The sequence below is a fragment of the Erythrolamprus reginae genome, chromosome 4 (genome assembly GCF_031021105.1).
Source record: "Erythrolamprus reginae isolate rEryReg1 chromosome 4, rEryReg1.hap1, whole genome shotgun sequence".
Classification (NCBI taxonomy): domain Eukaryota; kingdom Metazoa; phylum Chordata; class Lepidosauria; order Squamata; family Dipsadidae; genus Erythrolamprus; species Erythrolamprus reginae.
This window is the reverse complement of record NC_091953.1, coordinates 68222100-68245969: the sequence shown is the minus strand read 5'-3', so window position 1 is coordinate 68245969 and position 23870 is coordinate 68222100. Positions and strand designations below refer to the sequence as shown.

The 23870-nt window shown below is 43.8% G+C and overlaps 1 protein-coding gene across 1 annotated transcript in view; it reads left to right on the top strand.

Annotated features, from left to right (window-relative positions):
• USP9X (ubiquitin specific peptidase 9 X-linked) overlaps positions 1-23870 on the top strand; it is a 270458-nt gene that overhangs the window by 100493 nt on the left and 146095 nt on the right. The window contains exon 11 of the mRNA XM_070750538.1: positions 1419-1571. Within this exon, the coding sequence (XP_070606639.1) occupies positions 1419-1571 (153 nt within the window). The remainder of the gene's footprint in view (positions 1-1418; positions 1572-23870) is intronic.

The window sequence follows — 23870 nt, the reverse complement described above, 5'->3', positions numbered from 1 at the left end:
AACTTTCTTCCTCCACTACGTATAAAGTTGGGATTGATTAAAAACTTTGTGAAAGCCGTGGCAAAGACAAATTCACAGGAGTTCCAGTCAGTGAAGGGCTACCAAAATTTTTACTACCACACTGGACGTGGCTTATGCAGGATGCCCTGCATTTTCTTTCAACTTTCAGTGCAAATTGGGTGCTTTGGGGTGGAGCTCCATTTTTGCTACCCCACTGTGTCATCCCCCCCGGTCCGGGCAGCAGCCCACCCCTGGTTCCAGTACATTTCACAGAAATTCTCCAGCATTTCACTAGCAAAACTGAACGAAGGGGTATTTGTTCGTCCTTATATCAGAGAGATTATGAGAGATGATGCGTTTGAAGGAACTCTGAATGATAAGGAATTGAGATCTTGGAAAAGCTTCAAGTGGATCTGTGAAAGCTTCTTAGGAAAAAATAAATCTCCAGAATATGTTGAAGATGTTGAGGAACTGCTAAATGCATACCAGTGTCTTGGATGTCACGTCTCTGAAAATGCATCTTTTGCATTCACATTTAGATTTCTTCCCTCCAAATCTTGGGGATGTAAGCGATTAACAAGGCGAGTGGTTTCATCAAGACATTAAAGTAATGGAACACCGCTACCAGGAAATTTGGAATGACTCAATGATAGCAGAATACTGTTGGATGTTATATAGGGACAATCTTGAAAAATCGTATCAACGACAGTCTAATGTCAAGCACTTTTTTGCTCATATTTTGGTTTCTACTTTGCATGTGAAATTATTTTGGTTCAATCAAAACTCTTTTGTAAAGTCAAGTATTTTTTTCTGATATGTAGATATCGTTTTATTAATTTCGCCAGTATATTTCCTATACCTTATAATATTGATGCTGCTCCGTGGAAACTATACCTGCTACAAAAAAACTATACATTTTTAAAATCAGGAAAAAAAATGATTCAGAAAAAGTACAATGGCAATGATTACAATTTTTTTTTTTGTAGACCTGTGTAATTAAATAAAGAAATTACATATGTAAAAGAAAACATTCAAAAATATAGAAGTCAACATTAAAAAATTAAAATAAACATGTAGAAACCCAAGTAGAAAGAAAGAGAATGAATAAATCTCAAGTTCCCTGGACCCCAGACTTGGTGACATAAACAGATCTCGAGGGGCTTCCAGACTATCAAAGAAGATAGAACTAATCTAATTCATATTATATCTTGCTACATGCTTACATAGCAAAATTATACTGTGCCTAGTCATTGTGAAATCTGGAATAGCCAATTGAACATGCTTGTTTAATATTCCTTTTTTGAAATTGTGATTCCTATCCTCCAAAACTTATATGGATAGCTTCACTCATTTAAAATAAAACAAAGGGAAATATGTATATATTTTAATTGTATCCAATTCATTCATGTTCTACTTAGGAATGGATCCAGCAAAACAACATTTTATCAATTGTGTTGAGAGATAGTCTACATCAACCTCAGTATGTAGAAAAATTAGAGAAAATTCTTCGTTTTGTCATCAAAGAAAAGGCTTTAACCTTGCAAGATCTTGACAACATTTGGGCTGCCCAGGTAAGAGTTAAATACTATAATCTTGAATGAGACCATCATTATTTTGTGTGGCCATATTTTGTCTGTTATACTGCAATATTAAAATTTTAATTCTTTCATCTTTGAAACATTTTCCTATCCCTTTACAATAGTGCAAAAAAATTTAAATTTTCAAGTTTCAAATAAACTAAGTATTTTTAGTTGTAGTTCTAGTTAAAATTGTTCAGTACTGGTAGTCCTCAATTTATAACCATTTTTTTAGGAGGGCAGGCTCTGGGAAGATCAGGGACAGAAGAGGCTGTGGAAGATGCTGTGTTTAGGTTATGCTTCTTATTGTTGGGACAATTACAGTAGGGAACTGGTACAGAGTGGTATATAGGGCAGTAAATCCACACTTTCTCCAATGCACTTGCAAGGAGAGTCCAATGTGGGTAATTTTCTAGTCTGATTGGAAGGGACTGAGTTTAATTTAAATATTAGGCAGGCACCGCACCCTGGCCCTCCAGTCAAAAAACCTTCAGTCGCAGTAAAGGGACTCTGAGTTTCTCGCTCCTAAACAATTTACTGTTTATAATGTACAGTAATACCTCATCTTACGAACTTAATTGGTTCCAGGACAAGGTTCGTAAGGTGAAAAGTTCGTAAGATGAAACAATGTATCCCATAGAAATCAATGGAAAAGCGAATAATGCGTGCAAGCCAATAGGAAAATCCAAAATTTTAGAAGCAAGGCGAACAGAGAGTGGGGAGGGGCAGCGAAAGGGGGTGGGTTGAGGAAGAAATCACGGGGGGCGGGATTCCTGGAAACGTGAGGAATGAAGGTGGCTGAAAGAATAAATGGCAGGGGATCCTGGAACGTAAAGAATACGGGGGGCTGAAAGAATAAATGGCAGGGGATCCTGGAACGTGAGGAATAAGGGTGGCTGAAAGAATAAAAGGCAAGGGATCCTTATTATGCGTGGAGGAGGGGGGAGAGGTTTTCGGTGACGGCAAAGGAGAATCCCGGCGCTTCAGCTTCAGACAAGGCTCCCTTGACAAGATGCCCCCTTCCTTCTCCTCCTCTGGAGCCCGTGGGGACAGCCACATGCTCCCCTTTTTCTCCCCGGACAAAGTGGCGCCCAATTGAAGTAACGATCTGGAGACCTAATCCGGCCGCTGCTTCTCCTCCCTCTACAGTGATCCCTCGGTTAGCGCGGGGGTTACGTTCCAAGACCTCCCGCGCTAACCGATTTCCGCGTTATACTGGATGCGGAAGTAAAAAACCTTCTGCGCATGCGCGCCCTGGCCGCACATGCGCAGAAGGTGGAGCGACGCAAATTCGGAGGCTGGCAATGCAATGGTGATTTTTCCGGGCTCCTTGCCGCTACCCCCCGCCCGCCCGATTCGCCCCGCTCACCGGCTTTCTTGGGGCAGGGCCAGCGCTGGCGGCAATGGCAAACCTCCCTCCTTCCCTTCTCTCCTTCCTCTCACCGGCTTTCTTTGGGGCAGGGCCAGCGCTGGCGGCAATGGCAAACCTCCCTCCTTCCCTTCTCTCCTTCCTCTCACCGGCTTTCTTTGGGGCAGGGGCAGCGCTGGCGGCAATGGCAAACCTCCCTCCTTCCCTTCTCTCCTTCCTCTCACCGGCTTTCTTGGGGCAGGGCCAGCGCTGGCGGCAATGGCAAACCTCCCTCCTTCCCTTCTCTCCTTCCTCTCACCGGCTTTCTTTGGGGCAGGGGCAGCGCTGGCGGCAATGGCAAACCTCCCTCCTTCCCTTCTCTCCTTCCTCTCACCGGCTTTCTTGGGGCAGGGCCAGCGCTGGCGGCAATGGCAAACCTCCCTCCCTCCCTCCTTCTCTTCTCTCCCTCCCTCCCTCCTTCCCTCCCTCCTTCCCTCCCTCCTTCCCTCCTTCTCTCCCTCCTTCCTTCCCTCCTTCTCTTCTCTCCCTCCCTTCTCTCCCTCCCTCCTTCCCTCCTTCTCTTCTCTCCCTCCCTCCTCTCCCTCCCTCCCTTCTCTCCCTCCTTTCTCAAAAAGCACTTAAACTGTAACTGTACTGTTACTGTACTGTGTAATGACAGAATAAAACCCCCCAGCCCTCACCTGTGTTTGAATTTCATTCATTCACTCAGTCATTCATTCATTCATTCTTCTGTACAGACTGTGTGCCACTCAGTCCCAACACTTTTAACCCATAAATTACCATTTCCCATCCCCTTAATTACCATTACCTACTGTACACATTGAATAAGACTCTTAAGTTATGAACAATAACATATTTATTTACATTTTTTGGGGTGGGGTGGGGGTTAGCATAACTGGGATACAGTAACTAGGGATCTTCTTCTATCACCATTTCTACAATGGACGCTGCAGGTGATGGTGTGACAGACCTCTTGGTTTTTGTGACAAACATGGTCATGGGCAGTTGTTGGCGCCGTTTCTTTTTCTGGGCTAACATGGATCTGTATGGTGCAAAGATGTTGTCAAGGGAGGCGTTAAACTGTATAGAGCGAGTCATGTTGGGATCCCAAAGTTCCACCATGCGTTGTACATTTGAAGTGGCTCTGTTCAGTTCTGCAAGCCGCTCAAGCGTTAGGCCAACATCTTCTTCTTCCTCAGCTTGTTCAGCTTCCGCTTCCTCCTCTTCTTCACTCGCTGACCTGGTCAGCTCTTCCAGATCTTTGTCTGTCAGCGGTAGGCCATGCTCATCAAGCAAACCATTGACTTCCTCTGCTGTCATGTCAACGAAGCCTTCTCCACCCAGTGCCTGTGCCAGCTTCACAGAGTTCTGGACTGCAGCATCTTGGATTTCTTCGGGAGCAAATCCCTTGTAATCATGCACCACTTCTGGCCACAATTTCCTCCAGCAGGCATTCATTGTCTGTGTCTTCATATCTGTCAAGGCATTCTGAATGTTCTTCAGACAAGATGCAATTGTGTACTGACGCCAGTAGGCCTTCAATGTGAAGTTGTCATCAGCATCCATTGCTTCCACGATGCTTCCAAGAGAATTGCGCGTGTACAGTGCCTTAAATGCACGGATAATACCTTGATCCATCGGCTGGATAAGCGATGTGGTGTTTGGTGGCAAGAATTCAACTTGCACCCCATCATGTTCATGGTCCAGGTGATCATGGCCGCCAGCATTGTCCATTAGGAGAAGCACTTTGAAATCCAGTCCTTTGCCAGCCAAATAATCCTTCACCTGTGGGATGAAGCACTGATGAAACCAGTCCCGCGTGAGGGGTTTTGTAATCCATGCTTTAGCATTATGCATCCAGTACACTGGCAATGCATTCTTATTTCTGTTCTTGAGGGCTCTTGGATTTTGTGACTTATAAATTAGCCCTGGCTTCAGCAAAAAGCCTGCTGCATTCCCACACATGATCAAAGTCACTCGATCTTTCATGGCCTTAAAGCCAGGGGCTTTGGCTTCATCTTGCATCAAGAAAGTCCTTGAAGGCATCCTCTTCCAGAACAGGCCTGTTTCGTCCATGTTGAACACCTGTTCTGGAAGGTAGCCCCCTTCTGCAATTAGCTCTTTAAACGTGCGCTGGACAAAGTTTTCTGCTGCACCTGTATCTGCTGAGGCAGCTTCTCCGTGCAATGACACACTCTTCAGGCCATAGCGCCGTTGAAATTTCTCAAACCACCCTTTGCTTGCTGTGAATGTGGCTGGGGCTGAGGCTGAGGCTGCAGAATGACAGGAAAGGGAGAGAGAAGTGACTTGAATGAAAGCATAAAGAGTAAATGCCCACCTCCTTCCCTCCTTCCTTCCTTCCCTCTCTTCTCTCCCTCCCTCCCTCCTTCCCTCCTTCTCTTCTCTCCCTCCCTCCCTCCTTCCCTCTCTTCTCTCCCTCCCTCCCTCCTTCCCTCTCTTCTCTCCCTCCCTCCTTCCTTCCCTCTCTTCTCTCCCTCCCTCCCTCCTTCCTTCTCTTCTCTCCCTCCCTCCTTCCCTCCTTCCTTCTCTTCTCTCCCTCCCTCCCTCCCTCTCTTCTCTCCCTCCTTCCCTCCTTCCTTCTCTTCTCTCCCTCCCTCCCTCTCTTCTCTTCTCTCCCTCCCTCCTTCCTTCCCTCTCTTCTCTCCCTCCCTCCCTCCTTCCTTCTCTTCTCTCCCTCCCTCCTTCCCTCCTTCCTTCTCTTCTCTCCCTCCCTCCCTCCCTCTCTTCTCTCCCTCCCTCCTTCCCTCCTTCCCTCCCTCCTTCCCTGCTCCTTCCTTAAAAAACACTTAAATACAGTATCTAATGACAGAATAAAAAACCCCAGCCCTTACCTGCGTTTCCCTCATCTGCATCGCCTTCTTCTGTGTCTTCAAGACGGTTGTACAATTGTTGTGCCTTGGTTCTGATAGTGTTGGTATCCAAAGCAATGCTCTTTTTGCGGCAGTCTTGTACCCACAGGGACAAAGCAGCTTCCATCTTCATGAGCCGTTTGTTTCTAGGCGTCACCATTCTTTTTGCAGCCTTGTTGAAGGCCATCAGGGAACTTTGCCTTATCTTTTTCTCGTCGTCACGAATGGTTCGCACACTCGATTCGTTGATCCCATACTGCCGACCAACATCTGCATAAGAGCGTCCCCCTTTCAGAATGTCCAAAATGTCAATTTTCTCTTTAATTGTGAGTATCCTCCTGGTCTTTTTAGCGTCGCCGCCAGCACTCCGAGCACAACGTTTAGGAGGCATCTTGCAACAAGTCTGAACAAGTTCCAAAAGTTCAGTTGCAAAGCTTTTTTTTGCGTTTGCAACGATTGGTTGAGATTTTGGCCAATCAGCAATCAGCATGACGTCATCGGGCGGGAAAAACCGTGGTATAGCAAAAAAAACACGAACGTATTTTTTAATTAATATTTTTTGAAAAACCGCGTTGCAGCGTTTCGCGTTAATCGAGAACGCGTAAATCGAGGGACCACTGTAATCCTGAGCAGCCCCGTCCAGGAGAAAACGTTGAGTCCTCTTCGCCCCTCCTGCCCATCGGAAAGAGAAAGAGAAGAAGAGAGGAAGGAAAAGAGAGAGGGGGGAGTGTGTGTGAGTGAGAGAGAGAGAGAGAGAGAGAGAGAGAGAGAGGCTGACACCAGAAGCTGCCTGTCTGCTGTGCTGGGCTCGCCCCCTGGACACGCCCGACGACGAGAGAGCAGCGGAGGGATTGGGGAACACGGGTTTCTTTCTTTGTTTCTCCACCCTTCAACCTTCTCTTCAGAGGCTTCCTCTCATATGTGCCTCACGCAGCTTCGCAGCCTCGTGTTTTCCTGGAGGGGTTTGTGTGTGGATTGGGGGGGGGCGCTTCCCTGTCTTTCCCGGAGCTGATCCCCCCCCCCCCCGACTGAGCGTGTTTTCGTGGTGTGCTGGGCCAGCAATGGGCTGGCCCTCACAAACCCCGGGTGGGGGCTTTCTTTCCTTCCTTCCTTCTTTTTTTCTTTCTATCCATCCATCCATCCATCCATCCATCCATTATCTCTATCTATCTATTCATCCATCTATCCATTACCTATCCATCCATCCATCCATCCATTATCTATCATTGTATCTTCCTATCTATCTATCTATCTATCTATCTATCTATCTATCTATCTATCTATCCATCCATTATCTTTCACTCTATCTATATCCATTATCTATCCATCCATCCATCCATCCATTATCTATCCGTCCGTCCATCCATCCATCCACCCACCCACCCACCCACCCACCCACCCACCCACCCACCATTTTGTATCGGAATAAAAGGGTGGGAAAAGGCCAGTCATAACGGGTGCCCCCGTCACTATGGTAACCAAGACGGTGGCCATTTTGAGCAGTAAAAACAGCAGCTTTGACTGACGTGGGGCCTTATAGCCAAGAATAGAACTTTGCCTTGGAGACACGCATGTATGGGAGGGAACTAACTGGCCATTTCTTTGCATCGTGCAAGACGGCCAGTTGTGTGGAAAGCTTGTTCCTTGACCCTGCAAGTGTGAGTGTTTAAAAGGGGGAAGATAATTATGGCAGACCCATCAGCCCACGTGGGGGAAGAATCTACCTCATCTGTTAGACCCAGTACCCCAAAGGAGAAGCCCCAATTGGACAAAGCAAGATCCAAGCCTTCTCAAAGCTCCTCACTCAGAGAGGCTGAGAAGAGAATAAGGGCTCTTGAGAAACAACTAGAGGCATCCCAGAGGCAGTCATTACCTACAGTTGCCCCATCATAGCCCAGTTTCAGCCCAGGGCCTCTACCACCGCCAGCCTCCCCCATGATCAACCGCAGGGGTAGTAGGCTCAGCAATGGACAGGGATTGGTCTCCTGAGCGCCCTCTATAGCCAGCTCCTTCCCCGGTACCTGAGTCCTACAATCCACTCAGACAGGCCCCAGCTTGGCAAAATTTTCCACCACCTGCTCAGGCACCACAGTATGGGCAACAGCCTTCACAACATTTACCCCATTGGCTGCGGGCCTACGTAACTCTCAGGATGCATGGCACAACATGCCCCCGGCCTTGCAAGACCTCATGGCCAACGCTTATTCGCATGGGCTGGCAGCTGGGGTACAACAATATGCCCCAGCGGTCACTACACTGTGGTCCCTGGTCCACAGTCCTTACCAGGATCAATGGAAGAAGACATGACACCCAGGGACATTGGGAGTGATGCAGATGACAATCTGTCAGGGGATGAACAAACCCCAGAACCACCTGTTTTACAGGCCTTTTTAAGCCATCTTTGTTCCGGGTTCTGCTTAACAAAGAGAAACTTACCATTGACCAGGCGGGTGAGGGGAAGCAGACCGAGGCCTCCGCAACGACTGCGCCAACAGGGGGCCTATTTGCAGTTCTCAGAAAAGAAGCGGAACACATTCCATCGTCCGAGCTTTTCCTGGAGAACATTAAACGGCCACGGGAGAACCCAGCAGCCGCTCAGGGCCCATCTACAGTAGAGCATATATTTTATACGTTCGACCAAGAGATGGAGACCCTGCTAGATTCCCCGACCATAGACAAATCAGTGGCAAGCCTGGTTTCTTCCCTGGTTCCTTCGGACATATTGGATGGACTAAAAGCCGAGGACAAGAAGGCAGAGAATGTATTGCGTAAAACACATCAAATGGCGGCCTGTGCCCTATGTGCAGCCTCCACGGCATCCTTTTTCAATCATGCCACAATCTTGTGGATACAAGATCTGCAATCCTGGGTAAATCCGGAAGACGAATGTCTTTGCCAGGATCTGAATAAACTTCTGGGAGCTACCGAATTTTCGGCAGATGCTAGAGTGAATGCAGCTAAATTTGCCTCACGAGCCATGACGTCGTCAGTGTCTTCATGCAGACTGATATGGCTTCACAGTTGGCAGGCGGACTTAAAATCAAAGTAGCGTCTGGCATCCTCACCTTTTCAGGGGGAGAGGTTATTTGGTGAGGCCCTAGAGGAGGTTCTTATTGAGGACAAAGATAAGAAAAAATTGTTACCAAGGGCAAACAGACGACCAGACAGACGCTTTACCCCGTTTTGCAGACGTCAACCCTTTCGTTCCAAGCCCTCCTCGACCTCTACCCAAGCCTAGAGGCCCTACTTCCAGGGTTCTTACAATCAGGGGAATTATCGCGCAGACAGGCCATACTTCCAGGATCGTAACAAATCCTACCAGCAGGGACATCGCCCCTTTAGAGGCTCCAGTACCAGGGGGTTCAGACATAACAAATGACTCAGCAGACATCTATCCCCTTGGTGGCAGGCTGCAGTATTTCACAAGTTCCTGGGAAACCACATCATCCGACACCTGGGCAATTGCCACAGTGTCCCAGGGATTGCAAATCGAATTTTTTCAACTACCCCCAAATCGATTTCTGCCCTGCCCTTCGATATCAGACCCTCAGAAGAGAGCATTGTTATACCAGGAGGTGGCCCATCTCTTGGAGATAAAGGCAATCAAGGGGGTTCCTTTCTACCAACAGGGCAAAGGCTTCTACTCAATCATATTTGTGACCCCCAAATCTTCGGGAGGATGTTGCTTAATCTTGAACCTACGGCAACTGAACATCTATGTGCATTACTAGAGGTTCAAAATGCATTCGTTCCACTCTATTCTTTCTGCCATATGTCACAGGGACTTTCTCATGTCCATAGACCTCAAAGAGGCCTATCTTCACGTGCCTGTCCACCCATCCCCCGTCTAGAAGGGGCGCATTACCAATACAAGGCAATGCCATTTGGCCTATTATCAGCGCCAAGGACATTCACAAAATTATTAGATGCCCTCACGGCCAGCCTCAGACACCAGTCCTTGCGCCTCATGGCGTATCTCGATATCTCGTAGTGCTATCAAAGTCTCCAACACAAGCACGTTGAGATTTGCTATTGACCATAAGGACACTTCAGTCACATGGATTTACAGTCAACTGGGACAAGAGCCACCTGACTTCGACAACACGCCTAGCCCACATAGGCACAATCATAGACACCGAATCATGCATGGTCTTCCTGTCCCTGGAAAGGCAGACAAATATTCAAACTCTGTTAGATACTCTGAAAAGTCAACGAAGGCCTTCACTATCTTTTCTGTCAAAACTTCTGGGTACCCTGGTATCCTGTATCCTGTGTCCTGTATTGTACCATGGGCTCGATACCATCTCCGCCCACTCCAATGGTTACTACTACCTTTTCAAAGGAGGAAATCCAGCCATACACAAAGAAAGATGACGGGCTTTGAAAATTATTATATCTCAATTAATTCTTCAATTAATTCTTCATAGATACACGCCTCCATATTGTCAAATTCACAATTCGCAAAGTAAGCTTAAATCCTTATAATTCCTTTGTATTTACATCCAATCCAATCCAAAATTCTCTTATCTTCTTTCACCAAAACAGTACACCATCAAGCAAAATAGCAAAACACACGCTGATGTAAAATTCTTTCAGACTTCTAGTTATCTCATGAGCAAGGTCAGTCACCAGCTGTCAGCAGAAATTTCCACAATCTGTTGCAATAATTTTTTTGAACAGCAGATAACGATGTCAAAATAAGACACTCCATATGAGTCCCATAGGATTGGGCAGCATAGAAGTTTAATCAAATAAATAAATAAATATTTTAAATCCACTTGTAACTTATAAAATATTTTTTTCAAATTTTTATTCCTTTTCAGTGTCTTTTAGCTCCCACCAAATCGCATTATAAAATTCTCTATGATATTTCCAATTTCTAGATCGCCGTTTACTCCATTTTGAAGCCTCTTTTAGTTCCTTTTAAGTTTTCTTTATTGTTAAATTGGCCAAACACCCCCAACTGGTGCTTCTCTTCTACATTGCTCCTCCAGGCTACTTCCGCTGTCAGCTCACTACAATTTGTCCGTTCAAATCTTACCAGACTCAAAGTTGAGTCAGGCTTCCATCCTTCTGAGATCGGTAAAATTATGACCCAGATTGTTGGGAGCAATATGCTGACTCTGTAAACTGCTTAGAGAGGACTATAAAGCACTGTGAAGCAGTATATAGGTCTAAATGCTATTGCTATTCATCCCATAAAAAATCATCCTGAGATCCCTCCAGATTTTGTTTTAGTCTAAATGTTTTGTTTTACTGAAATGAGACTACTTTGAAGCTGTTCATACAAATTTGAAACAAAATAAATATTTTGGATCTTGCACACTCCTATTCTGATTTTAGGCATTGCAGTCTTGTCACTTTCACTTTCATTAATTTATGTCCATCCAGCAATTCATTATCCAAATATTATTTTTTCTACCTCCACTCTAATTATACTTTTTAGCTTTTGAATAGAATAGAATAGAATAATGATAGTCTGGGTACAAATAAGCAATCAAATCATATTAGGAACTAGTCAATATAAATCGTAAGGATACAAGCAATAAAGTTACAATCATACAGTCAGTGGGAGGAGATGGGCATTGGGAACAATGAGAAGATTCATAGTAGTGCAGACTTAGTAGACAGTGTTGAGGGAATTATTTGTTTAGCAGAGTGATGGCATTTTGGAAAATCCGTTCTTGGGTCTAGTTCTGTTATGCAGTGCTCTATAGCATCGTTTTAAGGATAGGAGTTGAAACCATTTGTGTCCAAGATGTGAGGATTCTGTAAATATTTTTATAGCCCTCTTTTTGACTCATGCAGTATAGAAGTCTTCAATGGAAGGCAGGTTGGTAGCAATTGTTTTTTCTGCAGTTCTAATTATCCTCTGAAGTCTTGTTGGGTTGCAGAACCAAATCAGACAGTTACAGAGATGCAGATGACAGACTTAGTAATTCCTCTGTAGAACTGTATCAGCAGCTCCTGGGCAGTTTGAGCTTTCTGAGTTGGCTCAGGAAGAACATTCTTTGTTGTGCTTTTTTAATGACTTTTTGATGTTCTGTGTCTATTTTAGATCTTACGTTATTGGTCAAGCTTAAACATTTGAAGGTCTCTACTATTGATACTGTGTTGTCTAGTATTGTAAGAGGTGGAAGTATGGGAGGGTAGAAGTGAAGAAAGTACCCAGCCATTAGGGTGGGGGGTGCTAATTGTACGGGTATCTGATGTGATTCTGTTTAGCTTCACCTGCTGCTTCCTGTTTGTTAGAATAGAATAGAATCGAATAGAATTCTTTATTGGCCAAGTGTGATTGGACACACAAAATAATTTGTCTTGGTGCATATGCTCTCAGTGTACATAAAAGAAAACAATACATTTGTCAAGAATAATGTGGTACAACACTTAATGATTGTGATAGGGGTCAACTAAGCAATGAAGAAACAATATTAATAAAAATCTTAGGATACAAGCAACAATCATCTCCCCCAGATGATATATTAGAAGTCTGCAGAAACGGACCAGAGCATAAGTTCAGTGATGGCTTGGTGGCACCACGTTTCTGCAGAGTTGTCTGCAAAAATGAACCTACAAAACAGTTTTTCATCAAGAGCATTAATTTCATAGCCAGAAACAACACCACATACAACAAACTCAGATCCAGGCCAAACCTTTCGTTCCTTCAACGCACCCGCTCCCGTGAACTAAGGGCAGAACTAAAGAGACGCCTTGACCTAGGTGAAACCAACTTATACATAGACTACCGCAACGAATGCATCAAATCCAAGACCCACAACCCTCTCTACTTCTTCCAGCCTAACTTTTCTCATCAATTAACCTACATCTTCCAACTGACCATCCCACAACAACAAATTGATACCTACCAACTAACCATACAACAACAACAACAAAATGGCATCCCAAACACCACTAACAAAGACTAGGAAAGTGCACCCCTTATTACCTCTAACCAATCCAAAACCTACTCCCAACACAAAACTAATCTCAAATGCAAATTATTAAATGCCAGAAGTATAGTCAACAAGATGTCTGAATTCCTTCTTCCAGACTCCTCAGTCTTTGATATTATCTTTGTCTGTGAGACGTGGCTCAATGTATCCTACCCAGACTCAATTATTACAACAAGGAACTATCTTGTCTCTCGATCTGACCGTGAATCCCGCAGAGGAGGTGGGGTAGCTATATTCTACAAAAAATCTCTCAACCTAAAAAACATCAAAGTTGCACAAGACCTATCACTCCCTAAAACTATTGTCTGTGATCCATCCCTAAATCCAACAATTTGCTTCTTACTCTGCTACAGAGCTCCGGACTATGACATCGCACATGCAAACAAATTATCTGCACTACTAACATGGGCTACCCACTGCCCACACCCCATCATCTTCCTCGGAGACCTCAACCTGCCACACTTTAACTGGATCTTAAATGAATGTACTATACATAACACCGTCACCAGCCTGGGACTTGACCTGGTAACTGGTAACTAGCAATACTAGATTAGACAATTATCTGGATCTCATCTTTTACAACAGCAAAAGTGCAATATATGGTTTACAAATAAAAGAACCATTTTCCAACAGCGACCACAACATGATAAACTTCAATCTCAACCTAAGCCACACTAAGATCCACCCAACTAATGCGACACTGAAATTCAGTTTCAAAAAAGCTAACTATGAACACATTGAAGCCCATCTCTCAACATTAAACTGGCAAACTATTTTCTCTAACTGCAACTCTACCGATGATCTCTACAACACATTCTTGCTCGAAATGAAAATAATTATCAGACTTCACATACCACTAACATCTACCTCAACCAAGAAAAGCAACCTTCCCAGCTCAATAAGAAAATTACAAACAAACAAAAAATCTCTGCCAGCAAAACAAAAAAGGACAAGTAGCCAACTTCAAAAATCTTTATAAAACATTTACAACCAAATAAAAGCAGAATGTTTTACAACTACCACAGCAAACAAGAGGAAAACCTCCTATACACCAAATCTAATCGAACCTTCTACAACTTTGTCAACAACAAACTTAAGGACTCTAGACCTATCCCACCGCTCAAAAGACCCAACGACAAAGAATACCACGATGATTCTTCCAAAGCTAACCTCCTCAACTCATTCTTTCGATCTGTCTTTGTTAACAGCAACGGCTCATTCCCCAATTTCATCAATCACACTTCAAACTCTCTTGGCAAAGAATTTTTTTATTTTTTTCTCTCCAATCACAGTACATTAAAAATTATAACAACAACATCAAATTGTTTTACAATAAATCAATTTCAGGAAGTTATAGAATACAATGCTACCACCTTCACTTTTGATATCTGAATAAAAATAGCTGCCCAATTTTTTAATGCTATAGAAATATACTATTAGCTAAGACCCCATTAAAGCTGTTCCGAATTCTAGTATCTCACATTGAATAGGCTGAAATGATTCAAATCTCTCCTAATCGCTTCCATATCAATTTTCATATATAATCAATACCCTTTACAAATAGTTAATGTCTATTAATAAAATACCCTTAAAAAAACCATTTGAAAAATTCTTACAGTAGCGTAGTCAAAGGGGAAAAAATAAATCCAATAATGTCACCAAATATTGCCTAATTAATCCAATTACCAACCTAATTACTAATTGCTTTATATAAAAAATTAAAAATGAAAAGGATAAAATCAAAATATAATTAAATCTATAAAAAATAAAATGAAATTAAGTCTCTAAAGAAATAAAAAAAATTAAAAAACGTAAGACAGAGAATAGAAAATTACACTAGATAAGATAAATATAGGTGTAAGACGCAGCAGAATAAAAAAGAAAGCTAGAAAGAAAAAGAAAAGCGCAAAACAAAAAAAGAAAGAAGAGGTGGAAAGAGCAAAGAACTTTCCTCTTCTTCTCATTGACTTCTCCACCTATCTCCTTATAGCTTTTTCCAAAATTTGCAAAGTTTTAAAATTGCTTTATAAAAAAGAACATACCCAACAGAATCCTCCAAGCCGAACAAAGAAAAGAAAAGAAAAGAAAAGAAAGAAATTTCCTTGATAGCCCACTGGGGTCAACTTTTATATATAAAGCTGCATACCCAGCTGAATCATCGTGCCCTAGTCTAGTTTTATTGCTGCAAACCCAGCGGAATCATCTTGCCCTAATCTAAGTTGTTGGTCCCAGTAAATAAAAAAGAAAATTCACCTTCCCTAATCCTGACCCAAATTATAACCTTTCAAAATTAATAATATGCTCTTCCAAATTTGTGATCCAGATCGTCTGAAATTTAAATATCTAAGGCAGTGTTTCTCAACCTGGGGGTCGGGACCCCTTTGGGGGGTCAAGCAATCGTTTCCCAGAGGTCGCCTAAGACCATAGAAAAAGGTGTTAGGAACTGAAGCTTCTATGATGACGCCTTGGAACATATTTTTACAATCCGACTAATCAGGTATTTACAGTGGGGGTGTCCCTCTGGCCTTTCTGCCAATCAGCTTAAAGCTCTATTGGAAGAATATGCGTTAAACTTATTCTCCCAACAGAGTTTGGGAGTCACCACAACATGAGGAACTGTATTAAGGGGTGGCAACATTAGAAAGGTTGAGAACCACTGATCTAAGGTAATTTACACCTCAAACTCTCAACGACCTAACCCTTTTAGACTTTACTGAAGACCGAGTTGAAAAAGCATTACATGACCTTAAACCTTCCCTATCAGTTGGACTAGGTGGTCTATGCGCATACTTCCTAAAAAAGCTCTCTTTTGCTATAGCTGAACCACTAAGCATAATTTTCAAAAGATCCTTCTGTACCAGCACACTTCCTAAGCTATGGTCGAAAGCAATCGTTATCCACGTCTTCAAAAAAGGAACCCCCACTCTTGTCGATAACTACAGACCAATATCACTATGCTGCGTCCCATGTAAAGTTATGGAATCAATTATAAACCAATCAATTACTTTCCATCTAGAAACTAGTAATCTGCTCTCTAACAAACAATTATGGATTCAGAAAAAAACTATCCTGCAATCTACAGCTCCTCCACTGCAAAAACATATGGACAACTCATCTTGATCAAGGAAAATCTATAGATGCAATTTATATTGACTTCTCCAAAGCCTTTGATTCAGTGGTCCACGACAAACTACTTCTAAAACTCAAATCCTATGGCATCTCAGGATTCCTCCACAGCTGGATTACTGCATTCATGTCAAACAGGCAACAAGTGGTCAAAATAGGAAGCTCCATATCCACACCCGTCCCTATTAAAAGCGGTGTTCCCCAAGGTAGCGTACTGGGATCTACGCTCTTCATTCTCTACATCAATGACTTTTGCAATCTCATCACAAGCAACTGTGTTCTTTTTGCAGATGATGTAAAACTCTTCAACACCACTGATAACACAACTACTGTACAAAAAGACCTAGACTCGGTTTCTGATTGGTCTAACACATGGTAACTCCAAATCTCAACCAGCAAATGCTCTGTCCTACACATTGGCAAAAAGAATCAGAACTCCAAATACAAATTGAATAATCAAATTATTACAGATAACCCCCATTTGGTTAAGGACCTTGGAGTACTAATTACAAAAGACCTAAGTGCCAAAGCCCACTGCAACAACATCACCAAGAAGGCTTCAAGAGTTGCTAATCTAATCCTACGTAGTTTCTGCTCTGGAAATCTCACGCTGCTTACCAGAGCATAGAAAACTTTTGTCAGACTCATCCTAGAATACAGCTCATCTGTTTGGAACCCATACCCCATCTCAGACATTAACACCCTCGAAAATATCCAGATATACTTCACCAGAAGAGCCCTGCATTCCTCCTCCCGTAACAGAATACAGTACGTAACTAAATTTACAATCCTGGGACTAGAATGCTTAGAGCTAAGACACCTTAAACATGGTCTAAGTATTGCCCACAAGATTATATGCTGCAACGTCCTGCCTACCAATGACTACTTCAGCTTCAACCACAACAACACAAGAGCACACAACAGATTCAAGCTCAATATTAACTGCTTCAAACTTGACTGTAAAAAATACCATTTTAGTAATAGAGTTGTTAAAGCGTGGAATTCATTACCGGACTCCTTAGTATCATCCCCTAACCCCCGACATTTTACCATTAGATTGTCCACGATTGACCTCTCCAGATTCCTAAGAGGTCAGTAAGGGGAGTGCATAAGTGCGCAAGAGTGCCTTCCAACCCCTGTCCTATTGTCTCTCCTATATCCCATATATCTTCTCTTCTATCCCTATATCTTTCTTCTATTCTCTCATCGATTATTTTATCCTATATTCTCTCTTCTATTCTTTCTCTAATTCTATTTCCTCAAAGGTGTTCTCTATTACCTTCATTGTGTATTATTGTGTATTGGACAGAATAAATAAATAAAATAAAATAAAAAAGTTACAGTCATACAGTCCTAAGTGGGAGGAAAAGGATGATAGGAATGATGAGAAAAACTAGTAGAAATAGAAGTGCAGATTTAGTAAAAAGTTTGACAGTGTTGAGGGAATTATTTGTTTAGTAGAGTGATGGCGTTCGGGAAAAAACTGTTCTTGTGTCTAGTTCTCTTCGTGTGCAGTGCTCTGTAGCGACGTTTTGAAGGTAGGAGTTGAAACAATTTGTGTCCAGGATGTGAGGGGGTCAGTAAATATTTTCACCACCCTCTTTTTGACTCGTGCAATATACAGGTCCTCAGTGGAAGGCAGGTTGGCAGCAATTGTTTTTTCTGCAGTTCTGATTATCCTCTGAAGTCTGTGTCGGTCTTGTTGGATTGCAGAACCAAATCAATTATAGAGGTGCAGATGACAGACTCAATGATTCCTCTGTAGAACTATATAAGCAGTTCCTTAGGCAGCTTGAGCTTCTTGAGTTGGCGCAGAAAGAGTCTACCGAGAGGGGTGGCATACAAATAAAATTAAATAAATAAATAAATAAATAAACATTCTTTGTTGTGCTTTTTTGATGATGTTTTTGATGTTAGGTGACCATTTTAGGTCTTGAAATATGATAAAACCTAGAAATTTGAAGGTCTCTACTGTTGATACTGTGTTGTCGAGTATTGTGAGAGGTGGAAGGGTTTCTCCTAAACTCTACCACCATTTCTATCATTTTGAGTGTGTTCAGTTCTAGATTGTTCTGGTCACATCACAAGGATAGTTGTTCAACTTCCCATCTGTATGTGGATTCATCATTGTCTCGAATGAGTCCGATCACTGTTGTATCGTCTGCAAACTTCAGTAGTTTAACAGATGGATCGTTTGAGATGCAGTCATTAGTGTATAGAGAAAAGAGAAGTGGTGAGAGTACACAGCCTTGGGGAGCACCTGTGCTAATTGTACATATATCTGATGTGATTTTTCCTAGCTTCACCTGCTCCTTCCTGTCTGTTCGGAAGCTTGTGATCCACTTACAAGTGTGTTCAGGTACCGCTAGCTGATTTAGTTTGGTTAAGAGAATGTCTGGTATGATGGTATTGAATGCTGAACTGAAGTCTACAAAGAGGACCCTAGCGTAGGTCATTGTAGATTCAAGATGTTGAAGGATGTAGTGTAGAGCCATATTAACAGTATCATCTGTCGATCTATTTGCTCAGTATGCAAATTGCAAGGGGGGGGGTCTAACTGTGGATCCGTGATGGTTTTCAAATGGAACATCACTAGCCTTTCAAAGGTTTTCATAACAACAGATGTTAGAGCAACTGGTCTGTAGTCATTCAGTTCCTTGATGGAGGGCTTCTTTGGCACTGGGATGATAGTAGAACCTTTGCAGCGGGAAGGAACATAGCACAACTTTAGTGATCTGTTGAAGATTTGGATGAAGATGGGGGCCAATTGGTCAGCACAGACTTTTAAGCAAGGAGGAGTTATCTTGTCTGGGCCTGATGCTTTTCCAGGCTTCTCTCTGTGAAATAGATCTTTCACTTCCTTTTCTGTGATCACCAGGGGTCATAAACCCAATGGGATGCGTTCAGTTGTAGAAGATTTGGCTGTTGTTGATGTGTCTGGGATGGACGTTGTTCAGATAAGTGTTTGTGGTTTCTTTTCAAACCTGCAGTAGAACACATTCAGGTCATCTGCCAATTGCTGATCTCCTTCAGCTTGGGAAGGTGGTTTGCTGTAATCGGTGATGTTTTTGAGAGTTTTCCTCATGTTTGCTGGTTCATTTGTTGAGAATTGATTCTTAGCTTTTCAGAGTAGTTCCTTTTTGCTGCTCTGATATCCCGTTAATATATTGCTGGCCTGATTGTACAGCATTCTATCACCTTTTCTGTAGGCTTCCTTTTTGGAATGATGTAACTGCTTGTGTTTGGCTGTGAACCAAGGTTTATTGTTACTGTATATTTGCATGTTCCTGGTTGGTACACATAGGTTTTCACAGAAACTGACATATGATGTTATAGTATCTATTAGTTCATCTAGGTCTTGCAGAGGTGTCTTTAAAAATATTCCAGTCTGTGCAGTCAAAGCAAGCCTGTAGCTTTAACTTTGCTTCCTCAGTCCAAGTCCTCACTGAATTAATTGTTGGTTTTGTGGATTTAAATCTTTGTTTGTAAGCGGTACAAGGTGAATCATGCAATGATCAAAGTGGCCCACAGCTGCTCTTGGTAAGGAACAATAAGCATCTTTTAGTGTTGTGTAGCAGTGGTCTAAGATATTATTGCCTCTGGTGGGACAATTTACATGTTAAAAGTATTTTGGTAGCTCATCTCTTAAGTTTGCCTTGTTTAAATCTCCCAAAATAATGACCAGTGAATCAGGGTATTTGGCTTCAGCCTCTGTAATCTGATCAGCTAGGATTCTTAGTGTCTTTTTTACAGATGCTTATGGAGGGATGTACCGTATTTTTCGCTCTATAAGACGCACCTGCTGATAAGACGCACCTAGATTTTAGAGGAGGAAAATAGAAAAAAAATAGAAAGAAAGAAAGGGGGAAGGGACAGAACAGAGGAAGGAAGCAAGGAAACTTATGAAAGGGGAGAGTAAGAGAGGAAGGACTGAAGGGAGGGAGGGAAGAAGAAAGAAAAGAAGAAATAGAGGAAGGGAAGGTAAAAGAGAGAAAGAAAAAGAGCAAGAAAGAAAGAAAAAGAGAGAAAGAAAGAGAATGAAAGAGAAATAAAAATAGAGAGGGGGAATGAAAGAAATGGAAGGAGGGAAGGTAAAAGAGAGAAAGAAAAAGAGCAAGAAAAAAGAAAAAGAGAGAAAGAGAATGAAAGAGAAATAAAAATAGAGAGGGGGAATGAAGGAAATGGAAGGAGGGAAGGAAGGAGAGAAAGCAAGAGAAAGAAAGAAAGAAAGAGAAAGAAAAAAGAATGAAAGAGCAAGAGAGAAAGAGAGAAAGCAGAAATGAGAAGGTGAGAGTTGGCAGGCCAGGAGCCTCGCATGTGCTGTTGGAAGGGGGCTTGGTGGTCCTGGGAGATAGTGAACATTGTTCCTTCTTCCCTCCCAGCACAGAGGGGTGGCTTCCTCCCCGGTTCCCCGCTGCACCTCCCCAGTGCAAAGCGCAGGACTGCCGCCTCCCCCTCGCCCCAGGATCTCGCGCTTGCAGCTTCGGGCAGGGGGCTTGCGGGGAGGCGGCAAACGGTTGCTTGGAAGCAGAACCTTGGAGCAACTCAACCGCCTTGCTTCCACCGGAGAAACACCAAAGCGAGAGCTGGCAAGCGGGGGGGGGGGGGAACGGGGACTGCCTTCCGCGGGAGTTCGGGGGGGGGGTTGGGGCGCGCAGGGGCCGGCAGGGAGGGAGGCGCCAGCATCGGACGGGTCGGACGGAGGTGTCGGACGGGCAGCTCCGACCGGCTGCGAGCGACTGGCTGGCTTTTGGGTCTTCGAGACCTCCCCGCCTCCTGAAGCGATTCCCGTAGCCTTCCCAAAGGCTCGGCACCGCCAACGCTCCTCCGGTGCCGCTCCGCCTCCTAAACCTGCGCGGTGGAGGCGTCCCCCGGCCCAGCACTTCTGGAGGCCGAAAGGCGCGGCTCTCTTCGGGGTTGGGAAGAGGAGAGGCGGCGACAGAGGCGGGACACTTTTGGTGAGTATATCGCCGCCCCCCCTCTGCTCCAGCGCCTCACCCCCTCCCTGCCTGCATCTTCGCTCCATAAGACGCCGCTGATTTTTCATCCTACTTTGGGAGGAAAAAAACTGCGTCTTATGGAGCGAAAAATACGGTAAATCGCAGATATTAAGAAAGAATGAATCTCACCAGAAGAATAAAGGGTTTGCAATTAATAATTAAAGACTCCAAGTTTTCATCACAGAATTTTTGTATAATGATGATGTCTTCAGACCAGCTGTTGTTGATATATATACATAAGCCTCCTCCATTCTCCCCCCCCCCAATAATTCTGTATTTTGATCTGCACAAAAAATCTGGAAGACCGGTATATGCATACTATTATCATCAATTTCCTCGTTTAGCCAGGTTTCAGTAAAGCATAAGGCAGATGTGTTGTGAAAATCAGAATTGCATCTATTTAAAAGTAGTATTTCATCCCTCTTGTTGGCAAATGAATGTAAATTGGTAAGAAAGATGGAAGGGAGTGGTTTTTTTAAAATTCCCTTGTTCCTTAGTCTATTTAAAATTCCCGCCCTTTTACCTCTTCATCTCTGCCATCTTCATTTGTTTTTGGTGATCAATGATTGCCGGGAAATGGCTTCCTCCGTATTTGTAAAGACAGGTGGGGATGAAGTTGCAGATAGCTGCTCCTTAAAGAAATGTTCCTTAATTCTTAGCAGGAAATCCGTTGAGAATTACAGGGAATAGTAGAAAAAGAAGAAACCGAGGCAGCCTTTGTCGGTGTCATCTTGGTAGAATATTTATGACCATTGCTGTGTTCCACGGTCATGTGATCACCTTTTGACAATCAATGAGGAAGCCAGATTCACTTAACAACCATGCTACTAAATTATGAACTGCGGTGATTTAGTTACCTTGTTTCCCTAAAAATAGGACATGTCCTGAAAATAAGGCCAAGGATAATTTATTTATGCCCCCCTCCCCTGAAAATAAGCCCTAAGAAGGGGTGGACGTTGCCAGCACATGAGGCAGCCCTTCCCTTCTCTTTCCTGGTGCAGCGTCCGAGTGCATCCTCCTTTGCAGCCAGTTGTGGCTGCACCAGAAGCCAGAGGCCAAGTCCATATGCGTCGTGCCCTCAACCAATGGTGTTAGTCACAGCAAGCGATTCCGTCCATTGATCAGGAAAACAAGCCATGGAATTTCATATATTTGAGACATCGGAAGAAGCCCTGTGAGGAGATGCTGTTGCCGATGTGCAGGAAATGTCTTCCACCTCCCCCTGCAGATTGTCTTTTCAAAGAGAAGTTTCACCAGGACAAAGAGGTAGCTGGAAGCAGCGTTTGTGTTGGGTTGTGCTTGAATGGCTTGAAAATAGGGTGGGGGGGATTTTCCTGCCTCTCGCCCTGTTCTGAAGCTCAGCACAGACTAGGAACAGGGTAAGAGGCAGGAAAATCCAAAAATCCCCCCACCCCATTTTCAAGCCATTGCAAAAACACCCCATTCTGAGCCTTTGGCATATTGTGCTCCCTCTGTCTCTCACACACATAGACATATACACAGAGGTTTGCAGGAACTCTTCACCCTCCTGGCAGTGCTGCTCTTGGCCTACCCTGCTGGGCTGCTCCTTCCCGGTGCAGGATGAGTCGGCTGAGATCTACAACCTCCAGAGTAGTGCCCCTGCCTGCCCCCCCCCCCATGCCGGCCTGCCACTTGTGGAGCAAACCTGCTTCATCTGCTGCTGTCTTTGGGCTGCTGAGCACCTTCTTGAAGGTCTACTCAGTGCTCCAGGCTCCAGGTTACGAGCTGAGCCTGGCACTCTCCAGGCCCTTGCCCTGGTGGGCACTAGCTGACTTGCAAAGCCAGCATGGGCAACCCAGTTTTACCGGCAGAAGGGGGCACTTTGGAGGTTATAGATCTGGGATGAGTTACCCTGCACCAGGCAGGAGCAGCCCAGCAATACGGCCAAAAACAGCGCTGTCAAAAGGGTGAAGAACCCCAGTGATGCCAGAGCAGTACAGTCAGCTGTTCGGCAGCCAGCCAGCTAGCAGCAAGCACAGCAGGTGGAAGCCAGGGTGCGTGGACAACCAGGGTCATTGCGGCCGTAGGCAAGCAGGTGGTAGGATGGAGAGGGTGGGGCTGATGGGCTTGCTGCCTCCTGCACCTTAAAAATAATAAGACTTCCCCAAAAATAAGGCCAAGCCCTTATTTGGAAACTTAAAAGAAAAGAAGACCCTGCCTTATTTTGGGGAAACAACTGTGGCAAGAAAAGTCATAAAATGGGGCAGAACTTGTTTAATAAATGTCTCACTTGACAACATAAATGTTAGGCTCAATTGTGGTTATAAGTCAAGGACTACCTATATTTGTTCTAATGATCTTTACCCATTCAGCTTTATCATTCTTAACCAAACGTCTCATGAAGCTTGAAGCAGTTCTCACATTTTGTACCGAACAGCTTCCAAAGTACCTTCTAGGGAAAATTTAAGCATCTTCCTAATGTTAGGTAATGAAGCAATGTTAATTTCTATCATCACATTTCATGCTTGTTGCTGTTTTGTTCAAGTTGAGATACATATATCTACATCTATTATTAAGCATTGTCATTGCCCCTTTCATTTATTATGTAGCTTCTTGATGATACTTTTGTAAAGCAGCAGGTACATCATAAATTACCATACCTGTTGTGGTTGGCTCTGGCCCAGCTCCTGCCCCAAGGAATGTGGAGGTGGATGTAGGGGAAACATCAACATGTCATAGGCCTGTTTTATTGTCGACAGAGTCAGGTAGTATAGTTTCCTCAGACAAAGAAGGTGGGGGTGACTTGGAAGAGGGGGGCTTGGCACACAGCCCAGGAAGCCAATCTCCATTATCTTTGGTCGATTCGGATGAGGAAGTGTTAGACCCACGCAGGCGCAGAATTATGCATAGAAGAGACCAATTGAGGAAATATTACAGGAGATAAGAGAGGCCACCTGTGTTTGGGTGGGGCTCCATTAATTAGAGCTGCTGATATAAATAGCAGCATGCTGGTT